Genomic DNA, 12,117 nt, shown 5'->3' on the forward strand with positions numbered 1-12,117 from the left:
CTCACCCTAATTCTTTCACAGTTACATTATACTACACCCCTCTGTGTACACAAAGTCAGTGCTTTTGAAGTGTCTGTCACTGTCACTGATATATTTTAAATTATTAGGGTGTAACTGATATTTAGTATGTCAGTCAAGAGATACAGGCATTAGCTTTCTTGCTACTTTTCCTTTCTGGTTTAAAAAGTATAACAAAATGATTTATGAATGCTAAATTTGATCTTTTATATATATTTTCTTAAAGACAATATTCTTACTAAACTACGTTTATCCTTCTAAAATAAGACAATGTGGTAACTCTTCATGAAGTATGAGAGATAAAAATAGCACTTTCTTAATGGGAAGACTGTTAAGAGAACTGTTTTCTCCGTATGATTCATCCTTTTCACATGAATAAATTATTTACAGTTTATAACTTCAAATGGTTAAGTTTCAAAGACTTAGTACAGAATTTTAGTTTTATTTTGATATATAAATAGAAACTCTAATAAGATGTACTATATTTTTTAGAGTATATTAAATAAGACATGTTCATAAACAGGCCACCTGGATCTTTAGGTAATTTCTTTAGGCTGGTATCTCCATCTTTTCACCCTCAGCTAAAACTGATTTATACACATAACCAATTTACTAACTTGCTAGGGTTTCAGAATTAAAGTGATTTTTAATTAAAAAAAGAGGAATTACAGCATGACAGGAATGACATTTTTAAAATAAAATATAAGCATCAATTAAACATGCAAATATATCACTATTTTTATTTTCATTTAAGTGAGTATGTTGTGGGCTAAAAAACTTAGACAAGATGTGTGATCTGTATTTTACACTTTAATACAAATTTTAGAACATAAAGTAAAACAATATTCTCTGTTCAAATCCACATATTTTTATCTGAAACATGACATTTATAAAACAAACAGCTCCTGCAACAAATGCAACATAGAAGAGTTATTTAAATTATTTTTTAATGGTTGTAGTGGAGGCAATTTTCCTCATTAAGTACTTACGGGGATTCAGCACTCTCTTTAGGTTGTTTGAATATAACCAAGAATGTGGTATTGATAAGTAAATATTATATATTAATTTAGTTAAACATTCAAGATAAAAGGATTGACTTCTGACTTAAACCTAAACCAAAAATGAATTTTGAAAATATATTTTAAAATACCCTCCCAACCACTGTTAACACACTCCTTTATGTGTTCACTCAACATTTTCCAGGAATTATAATTTTCTGTGTTTCCATAGGTCTTCCTATTGGGGCAGTTATCAATCATCTTCTTTCTCAATATATGTCTTTGCATTAACCCGTGCCATTTGCCGGGCCAAGTATCTGTCTCTCGCTGACATTACAGTTTCTTCGTTGCTCCGCTTTGCAAACTTGTTCACTGTCTCGTGTGGCGTCTCTTGTTCTTTGCCAGTCCCTTGGCATTTCTCTGTGTATCTGTGTTTTGCTCCCAGTGATGTTTCAGAACTAGAGGGTTTCTCTGGGTTTCTTTCTTTGTCCTTTTCCATGTTTCTCATTTTATTGGCTCTTTCCTGGTTAAGAAACCTATCCTTTGCCCTAGAATTTGGGCTTTCCTTTCTTTCTTGATTTCTTTCTGAAGATTGAACACTTACTTCTCGGTTTTCTCTATCTCTGTATTTATCACTGTTTTCATATCTTTCTTTCCTTGCTTTCATATGCTCTTCCTTTTCTTTGCTTTTCTCTTCCTTCTCTCCTCCTTTCTCAATGTGTTGGTCATAATCATTTCGTTGTCTGTCTCTTTCTTGTTCTCTTGAGGGGTATTTCTCCCTGTCTTTCTCTCTTTTCCATTCCCTATCATTTCTTTCTCTCTGGTCTCTTCCCCTCAGTCTATCTTCTTGTTCATGCCTCTTCCAGTGTGAATCTCTGTAACTGGCCTCTCTGTGCCTATGGGAATCCTTCTTTTCTTTTTGGTAATCACGGTCAGTGTAATAGTTGTCCTCCCTGGATTGTCTCTCTTGGTGCTGATCTTCCCTTTTCTCATGTCCTCTTGACTTGGAACTTTTTGTGTGGTATTTGGTACCATGCTCTCTTTCTTCACTAGATGACCGTGAGTGGGTATGACTTCTGTGATGCCTGGAGTCATTTTTTAAGGTCTCTGTGCCCTTTTCCCTTCTGCAGTTCACTTTATTATGTTCTTCCATTTCATCATCCTCACTGCTCTTAGCATCAAAGTCACTGTCTGCATCTGGGTTTTCCTCTACTTTCACAACTGTTTGGCGAATGCAGTTCTCATGAGGTATTGTTCTGTCTTCTGAACTTACTTCATCGGAATATCCCTTTGATTTCTCTTCTTTTATCCCAGACCTTAAGAAAAATAATGTAACAGAAAATGCTACATTATCAATTATAGTAAATAAATGAAGTGTTCATATAAAGTTCATCAGTACTTAAGTCAATACACCTACATTATATAAACCTGCTGATTATCCCAAATTCGAAAAGGTGCTGCTGTCTATTTACCTTGTAAACATCTGCAAACTAGTATTTTCTAACCATTCCGAATATTTTCAATATTGGTAGAAATGAAAAAGTAAAAATCAGCCCTTCTGTATGGACCACTAGAACCTTCAGGCAGGGGTGTGTGCAAGGTCTTCATTTTTGCCAAGCACAGACAAAGAATAATTGGGAAAAGATATATTCTGAAGTACTAGTTTACAACATGAGGTTCAAGTTGTGGCTTTATTGGATTTTTATTTTATTTTTAAAAAATATTTAAAAATAGTCCTGGAAGAAAAAGATAAATTTTTTCACAGCAAAATGATGACAAAACCTAATTCTAAATATCACTAAATAATCCCTCTCATGACTGAAAAGGCACCAGCATCCTGCTCTACCCCTTGGCATCTTTTACAACAAAATGGAAATATGAGAATCTATCCAGCTATTATGATCAGTTACATTAACACTGTTTACATCACCTACATTTTCCCAGCCAATAAGCATGGTTAATTTATTTACATTACACATTTATTCTCACTAATCACTTACCAAACAAACAAAGCAACAACTATGGTTCTCTAGCAATTGCTGGCAAAAGTGTCTTGGCTAAAGGACTCACTAATAGTTAGGAATTCTATTATTAGACTCTGGGAATTGCAACTACTATATGACATTATGAAGTTTCACGGCTGGCCTCACAACAATTCCAGATGAAACTCTAATTTTTCATTCAAAAACTTCAGTCTTCAAATATGCTTTCTGAGACTCATAATTCTCATCAATTTTACAATCAAAACCTAGTAGTTGGGGTGTAATCCCTTCTCTTCATCCTTAATTCCATTCTCCTGCATCTCCTCTTTCCCTAGCAACAAAGACTCACACCCTCTTATCTGAATGTTTCTATTCCAAAAAATGATTTCCTTAGATACAAGTTTAAGACAAATTTTACCTTCAGCTATAAACTTACACCATAATCATTTCACCATCCCCATAATATTTTATAATTTTATTCAAAAATCCTCCAATCCTTACTTTCTAGACCAGTATTAATAGAAATGTCTACAGAAATGGGAAATTCCCTGATGGTCCAGTGGTTAGGACTCAGCACTTTCACTGCCGGGGCCCAGGTTCAATCCCTGGTTCGGGAACTAAGATACCACAGGCTGTGCAGCAAGGCCAGAAAAAAAAAAAATGTCTACATAGTAATGTCCATATATCTGTGCTGTCCAATATGGTAGCCACTAGCCAAATGTGGCAACGGAATACTTGAAATGTGACTGTTGTGACCAAAATTTTAGATTTAATATAATTTAAATTTAAACAGCTACATGTAACTAGTGGCTACATATTGGATAATGTATTTCTAAGCCCTTGATTATGTGAATCTTATGTTTTATGGAGGCTAGGTCCTATTTATGAAAAAAATATACTTCTCTTTTTGGGAGGAGATGTGGGGATATATGTATATGTATAGCTGATTCACTTTGTTATAAAGCAGAAACTAACACACCATTGTAAAGCAATTATACTCCAATAAAGATGTTAAAAAATATATATATACACTTCTCTTTTTATATACTATCTGAACATGCGTGTAGAATTACTGTAAAATAAAAATAAACTTGAACTAAAAGTTTTTTAATTAAAAAACTGTAAATCCCTAGTTATTCATTCAATTAGGTCAGGTTTGGCTAACAACACAATATGCAATACTGCAATCCTCTACTTCCAGAGAGTTAAAATGATCCCACAATCAAAAATCATGAACAGTATCTTTCTTCTAAATATTCCATATGCCACATCTCACCTGGCTTCACGAAAGCTGCATGTAGGTACTTCCTCTTCACCAACTGCTTGATTTAATAGGTGCCTATAAAATCCACTGAGATCGCTCTGCTTGGTTACATCCAAACGTGCTAAGAGAATGAAAGCAAAAGTGAGAATAATATATTCAAAAAGGCAAAATGCAGTTCAGTTTCACAGGCATAGAGTATGTAACACAGTATAAGAAGTGGTGCTCTAGATGAACACATAGTACATGCTTAGACCAAGTCTTATACATTTGGTTTTCTTCCACTTAAAGTTGATAAGCACTTGCCAATTAAGCTATTTGTAAGTACACATTTTACTTAGACCTTGAGAAACGACCACGAGTAGGAAGCAATGAAGTAAAGCACTAAGGTATTCTTTGGCCTCTGCACATCTTTGTTCTTTCTTGAATTAATGTTATTCTTTTTGTAAATGCCCAGTTAATGCTCCTTGGGTGATGTTACTCTAGTTTTCTCATCCCAGGAAATATAACTAGGATTTAAATCTCAGTTTATACTGCTTTTGACAAATGTCATGCTTTCCATGCCTTGTAATCAATGTTTTTACATTTGAAATCATTTTCTAAGGCAATGACTTGTGATAATCATAGTTTTAGGCAACAAAGTGAGATGTAATTGAAAAGTTCAGTAGAAGTAATAGTTACTAAGAGTGCAACTGTGTTTTTACTTACAATCTCCTGTTTTATAATATACATAACATCATATATCTTGTACCCTGCATTCATATACATAAATTATGACAACATTATAATCTAAAAGTTCAGTGATGAGCAAATGGTTAACCACAGGGCAGAACTCTCCTGTTTGTTTCCTGCTACTCCTCTCCCTTTTTCATTTCACCTTCAAGTGCAGCAGCCCTCCTTTCTCTTTCTTCCTCTTCAGCTCTCTCTTGCAGTTTTTTCTTATAAGCAGATGTTACAAATGCCTCTTTATCATCAAATTCTCCCTTTTCCATTTCTCGTTCTCTTTGTATTTTCTTTTCCATTCTTTTTTCCTGTTCCTTTTTTCTGATCTCAACTGCTTTTAGTAAGTTGTGAATGTACTTGGGCTAGGGGGAAAAAATAAGATTATTTAGGAAAGAGTCAAAGATAATTAACTGCTAATATTCGATTTTTATCATGAATTTATTACTACAGAAATGCAAATAAATAGGACTGTCAACTTCTCAAAATTCAATATAAATTTACTAGCAAGATAATAAAATTCTTCTCAATAGAAATTTAAGTATAAAAACAAAAAATTATTCAAAATGGCATTTAAAAAATATCTCAAGCGAAATAGGTCATTTTCCCACTGTTTTTCTCTCCCTTTTTACAAAACGGTATTGTCTTACTTCAACAGATACGTGAATAGGAAGGCTTCTGACTAATTTTTCACATTAGTTGAAATACAATCATTTAAAATAGCAGCTTTAATATCATTTTAGAGCACCACTTTATCTGTAGATACTGTAAGATGTAAAGATCCTTAAATACCAGTCTGTGCTTTGTGAAAGAATAAGAGTGATAGAAAATTTGAACTTATTTCATTCAATCTCCACACCCTAACTTGTTTTTTCAAACTAAAAATATGACCATGTTACACGCAGATGATTCAGTTACCAGCTAGGAAGCAATAAAAAATTATAAGACACAAACATGAACAGGAGAAGCAGCAGTACAAAGACTTTCTTAGGAAAAACTTTCAAAAAATAATCTGTAAAAGTTTTAAAGCAAAAATCCAAAATTTATAAAATTGTTAGATAATTCTCTTGCTCCTGTTAGGATACTAAATATACAGTTTCCTAGGTTCTCAATCAAATCCATACTATCTGGAACTAGGGGCTCTTCACACTTCAAATACCTAAAAGCTTTTTCTCAGATCATTCTCGTGTTGAAATAAGCGTAAGTTACAAAATGCAGGTCAAGGTCAAAGAAACTTTGTATTTTCAGCTACAAACCTTTCGGTCTTTTCCCAACAGCAATTTTGGATTACTTTCTTCCTTTTTTTTCTTCATTTCATCATAAATACTGTCATATTCATATACAGTAGAATCTTCTGCAAGGGCCTTTTGGATTTCAAGTTTGGTCTTTAAAGAAAACATTGAACATGTTTCAAAAATATGAGCCAACTAATAGATACTACAAAAAGTCTAAGTAATCCTTTTGAGACAGGATCATAAATCAGAAATATATCATAAAAATTGTATCAATCACATTTTAAACTTAAAGCACTTAGAATAGAGCCTGACAGAGAGTTAAGTGTTCAGTAAACATTATTATCTATTCACTTGTACATAAACAGAATTATCTACAAAAGGACCAGGGTATGACTTAGAAACACCTAACCTTAATTTTGAGATGCCTATATTACATATTAAACTTCCATATCATTTTTACTTGTGTTACCAAATAAAATGTTCAAGTTTCAAATGGTAGGAAATACTTTTTTTTTTTTGGTAATTGAAAAATACTTTACTTTTAGAGATGTCACCTTCAGAATTTAAAATAAGCAGTATATTCACTACAGAAATACAAGTAGTTTTAAAAAAATTTTGTCTCTGATACGTTTTTCATAAAAATATTTTAATACGGACTTCTCTACTGGCACAGTGGTTAAGAATCCACCTGCCAATGCAGGGGACACAGGTTCAATCCCTGGTCCAGGAAAATCCCACATGCCAGGGAGCAACTAAGCCCGTGAGCCACAACTACTGAGCCTGCGCTCTAGAGCCTGTGCACCACAACTACTGAAGTCTACACGCCCTAGAGCCCACACGCCACAACTACTGAGCCCACGCGCCTCAACTACTGAAGCCCACACACTCTAGGGCTCACAGGCCACAACTACGGAGCCCGCGTGCTGCTACTATTGAAGCCCACACCTAGAGCCTGTGCTCCGCAACAAGAGAAGCCACCGCAGTGAGAAGCCTATGTATTGCAACGAAGAGTAGCCCCCACTTGCCACAACTAGAGAAAGCCCGTGCACAGCAACGAAGAAGACCCAATGCAGCCAAAAATAATAATAATAATAATAATTATAAGGAAATACTTATTTATTTTCATTGAAGTATAACTTACATTATGATTTGACATTTGTATACATTGTGAAATGATCACCACAGTAAGTCTAGTTACCATCTGTCACCATACAAAGTCACCAAAAAAAAAATTTTTCCCCATGATAAAAACTTCTAAGATTTACTTCCCTAGCAATTTTCAAATTTGAATACAGTATTACTGACTACAGTCACCATGCTGTACATTACATCGCCATGACTTACTTTATAACTTGAATTTTGTATTTCTTTTTCTTTTTTTAAAAATAAATTTATTTATTTTATTTATTTTTGGCCGCGTTGGGTCCTTGTTCCTGCGCGGGCTTTCTCTAGTTGCAGTGAGCCGGGGCCACTCTCCGCTGCAGTGCACAGGCTTCTCACTGCAGTGGCTTCTCCCGTTGTGGAGCACAGGCTCCAGGTGCGTGGGCCTCAGCAGTTGTGGCTCGCAGGCTCCAGAGCACAGGCCCAGTAGCTGTGGTGCATGGGCTTAGTTGCTCTACGGCATGTGGGATCTTCCTGGACCAGGGCTCGAACCCAAGTCCCCTGCATTGGCAGGCAGACTCCCAACCACTGCGCCACCAGGGAAGCCCTGAATTTTGTATTTCTTGATCCCCTTCATTGATTTCACCAACCCCCCCATCCCCCTCCTCTCTGGCAACCATAAATCTTTTCTCTATGAGGTTTTTTTTTTTTTTTTTTTTTTTTGCGGTACGCGGGCCTCTCCCGCTGCGGAGCACAGGCTCCGGACGCGCAGGCTCAGCGGCCATGGCTCACAGGCCCAGCCGCTCCGCGGCACGTGGGATCTTCCCGGACCGGGGCACGAACCCGCGTCCCCTGCATCGGCAGGCGGACTCTCCAGCACTGCGCCACCAGGGAAGCCCTATGAGTTTTGTTTGATCATTTTGTTTTTTAGATTCCACATATAAGTGAAATCATATGGTATTTGTCTTTCTCTGACTTATTTCACTTAGCACGATACTCTCAAGGTCCATCCATGTTGTTGCAAATGGCAAGATTTCTTTTTATTTTTTTATGGCTGAGTAACATTCCATTTGTGTGGCATGGAATATTTTATCCATTCACCCGTCAATGGACCCTTAGGTTGTTACCATATCCTGGCCATTATAAATAATGCTGCAACGAACACACGGGTGCATGTATCTTTTTGAATTAATATTTTCATTTTCTTTGGATAAATACACAGAGGTGGAATTGCTAGATCATATGGTAGCTCTACCTTTAATTTCTGAGGAAGCTCGATACCATCTTCCATACTGGCTGTACCAATTTACATTCCCACCAACAGTATATGAGGGTTCCCTTTTCTCCACATCTTTGCCAACACTTGTTATATGTTGTCTTTTTCATAAGTCATTCTGACAGGTGTGATGTGGTATCTCATTGTGGTTTTGATTATTAGTTCCCTGATGATTAGTGCTGTTGAACATCTTTTCAAGTGCTTGTTGGCCATCTGTATGTCTTCTCTGGAAAAATGTCTACTTAGATACTCTGCCCATTTTTTTTTCTTTTTCTTAAATTAATTTTTATTGGAGTATAGTTGATTTACGTTGCGTTAGTTTCTGCTATACAGCAAAGTTTATCAGCTATACATGTATCTGCCCATTTTTAATTGGATTGTTTTTTGTTTTTGAGCTGTATGAGTTCTTTATGTATTTTGGATATCGACCCTTTATCAGATATATGACTAGCAAGCATCTTCTCATGTTCAGTAGCATGCCTTTTATTCTGTTGATGGTTTCCTTCGCTGTGTAGAGCTTTTTAGTTTGACGTAGTTTCATTTGTTTATTTTTGCTTTTGTGCTCATTGCCTTTGGAGTCAGATCAAAAAAATATCACCAAGAACAATATCAAGAAACTTACCACCTGTTTTCTTCTGGAAGTTTTATGGTTTCAGGTCTTACATTCAAGTCTTTAATCCATTTTGGGTTAATTTTTGTGCATGCTGTACACTAGTGGTCCAGTTTCATTCTTTTCAGGTCTTACATTCAAGTCTTTAATCCATTTTGGGTTAATTTTTGTGCATGCTGTACACTAGTGGTCCAGTTTCATTCTGTCACATGTGGCTGTCCAGTGTTCCCAATACTATGTGTTGAAGAGACTGTCCTTTCCCCATTGTACATTCTTCCCTCCTTTATCATAAATTGATTGACTGTATATGCATGGGTTTATTTATGGGCTCTCTATTCTGTCCCATGACCTATGTGTCTGTTTTTATGCCAATACCATATTGTTTTGATTACTATAGCTTTGCAATATAGTTTGAAATCAGGGAGTGTGACACCTCTTGTTTTGTTGTTCTTTCTCCAGATTGTTTTGGCTAGTCGAAATCTTCATGGTTCCACACAAATTTTAGGATGGATTGTTCCATTTCTATCAAAAATGCCCTTAGAATTTTGAAAGGGAATGCACTAAATCTGTACACTGCTTTGGGTAATATGAACATTTAATCAAAATTAAGTCTTCCAATTCATGAGCATGGAATCTTTCCATTTATTTTTGTCTTCTTCAATTTCTTTCATCAATGTCTTATGGTTTGCCATGTACAGGTCTTTCACCTCTTTGGCTAAATTTATTCCTAGAATTTTATTCTCTTTGATGCAACTGTAAATGAGATTGTTTTCATAATTTTTATTTTTGATAGTTCATTGATAGTATATAAAAACAACAGATTTCTGTATATTAATTTTGTATCCTGCAACTTTACTGAACTCATTTATTAATTCTAACAGTTTTTTTTGGCAGAGTCTTTATAGTTTTCCATATATAAAATCATGTCATTTGCAAATATTAATAGTTTTACTTCTTCCTTTCCAATTTGGATGACTTTTATTTCTTTTTCTTGCCTAACTGCTGTGGCTAGGACTTCCAATACCATGTTGAATAGAAGTGGCAAGAGTGTGCATCCTTGTCTTCTTCCTGATTTTAAGGGAAAAGGTTTCAGCTTTTCACCATTAAGTATGATGCTAGTGGTTGGCTTGTCATATATGAACTTTACTATGTTGAGGTATGCTCCATGCATATCCACTTTGTTGAGAGTTTTCATCAAAAATGTAATGGTGCATTTCAACAAATGCTTTTTCTGCATCTGTTGAGATAATCATTGATTTCTGTCCTTCATTTTATTAATGTGGTGTATTACATTGATTGATTTGTGGGTGTTAAAATATCCTGATATCCTTGGAATAAATCCCACTTGATTATGACATATGCTCCTTTTAATGTATTATTGAATTTGGTTTGCTAATATTTTGGTGAGGATTTTTGCATCTATGTTTATCAGGGATACTGGTCCATAATTTTCTTTTCATGTGGGGTCCTTGACTGGTTTTGGTATCAGAATAATGCTGCTCACAAAAAATAAGTTTGGAAGAGTTCCCTCCTTCTTTTTTTTAAAATTTTATTATGCAGTCTCTGCAGAGACTGTCAAAAATTGCCAGTGCCGACTATATTTCAAGTCGTCATGGAAGGGTATGGGGAAAAGTTTTCAATTAGCAATATCACACCTCGGATAAACCTCATTGGCTATGATACTGCCACTGCACAAGTCCCCCCTCTTCTGTTTTCTAAAAGAGTTTGAGAAGGATTGGTATTAAATCTTCTTTAAATATTTGGTAGAATTCACCAGTGAAGCCTGGTCCTGGACTTTTGTTTGCTGGGAGTTGATTACTGATTGAACTCCTTACTAGTAATCAGTCTATTCAGATTTTCTATTTTCTCATGATTCAGTCTTGGAAGATTGTATGTTTCTAGGAATTTATCCAGTTCTTCTAGGTTGTCCAATTTGTTGGAATATAATTTTTCATTCTCTTACGCTCCTCTGTATTTCTTTGGTATCAGTTGTAATTTCTCCTCTTTCATTTCTGATTTTATTTATTTGAGCCCTCTCTTTTTCTTAGTGAGCCTAACTAAAGGTCTGTCAATTTATCTCTTCAAAGAACCAGCTCTTCAGTTCACTGATCTTTTCTATTGTCTTTTTAGTGCCTACTTCTTTTTTTTAAATAAATTTTTATTATTTATTTATTTTTGGCTGTGTTGGGTCTTCATTGCTGCACACGGGCTTTCTCTAGTTGTGGCGAGCAGGGGCTACTCTTCATTGTGCGTGGGCTTCTCATTGCAGTAGCTTCTCTTGTTGCAAAGCATGGGCTCTAGGCACGCGGGCTTCAGTAGCTGTGGCTCACGGACTCTAGAGCACAGGGTCAGTAGTTGTGGTGCACAGGCTCAGTTGCTCTGTGGCATGTGGGATCTTCCCAGACCAGGGCTCAAACCCGTGTCCCCTACATTGGTAGGTGGATTCTTAACCACTGCACCACCAGGGAAGTCCCTTAGTGCCTATTTCTGCTCTAATTTTTACTATTGCCTTCCTTCCGCTTTGGGCTTCATTTGTTCTTTTCTAGTTCTTTTAGATTTCAGATTTTTGTTTCTTGAGGCAGGCCTGTACTGCTTTAAACACCCATCTTAGAACTGTTTTTGTTGTATTCCACAGATTTCGGTATGCTGTATTTCCACTGTCTTTTATCTCAAGGTATTTTTTATTTCTCCTTTGATATCTTCATTGCCCTATTGGTTGCTCAGTAGCATGTTGTTTAATCTCCACATATTTGTGATTTTTCCAGCTTTCTCCTTGTAATTTCTAATTTCATACCACTGTGGTTGGAATGATGCTTGATATGATTTCAATCTTTTTAAATTGATTAAGACTTGTGTTGTGGCCTAGCATATGTTCTATCCTAGAGAACAGTCCATGAGCACTTGGGAAGAATGTAT

At 35.7% G+C, this 12,117-nt stretch overlaps 1 protein-coding gene across 1 annotated transcript in view; it reads right to left on the reverse strand.

Moving 5' to 3' along the window:
- Positions 1-810: 810 nt before the first annotated feature.
- NSRP1 (nuclear speckle splicing regulatory protein 1) overlaps positions 811-12,117 on the reverse strand; it is a 66,602-nt gene continuing 55,295 nt past the window's right edge. Inside the window, exons 4-7 of the mRNA XM_082678511.1 lie at positions 6,236-6,364; positions 5,137-5,344; positions 4,275-4,383; positions 811-2,332 (exon numbers count right to left, since the gene is read on the reverse strand). Of these exons, the coding sequence (XP_082534637.1) occupies positions 1,270-2,332; positions 4,275-4,383; positions 5,137-5,344; positions 6,236-6,364 (1,509 nt within the window). The 3' untranslated portion in view covers positions 811-1,269. The remainder of the gene's footprint in view (positions 2,333-4,274; positions 4,384-5,136; positions 5,345-6,235; positions 6,365-12,117) is intronic.

Source organism: Grampus griseus (genome assembly GCF_964374135.1).
Source record: "Grampus griseus genome assembly, chromosome: 20".
In the NCBI taxonomy this organism is placed as follows: Eukaryota; Metazoa; Chordata; class Mammalia; order Artiodactyla; family Delphinidae; genus Grampus; species Grampus griseus.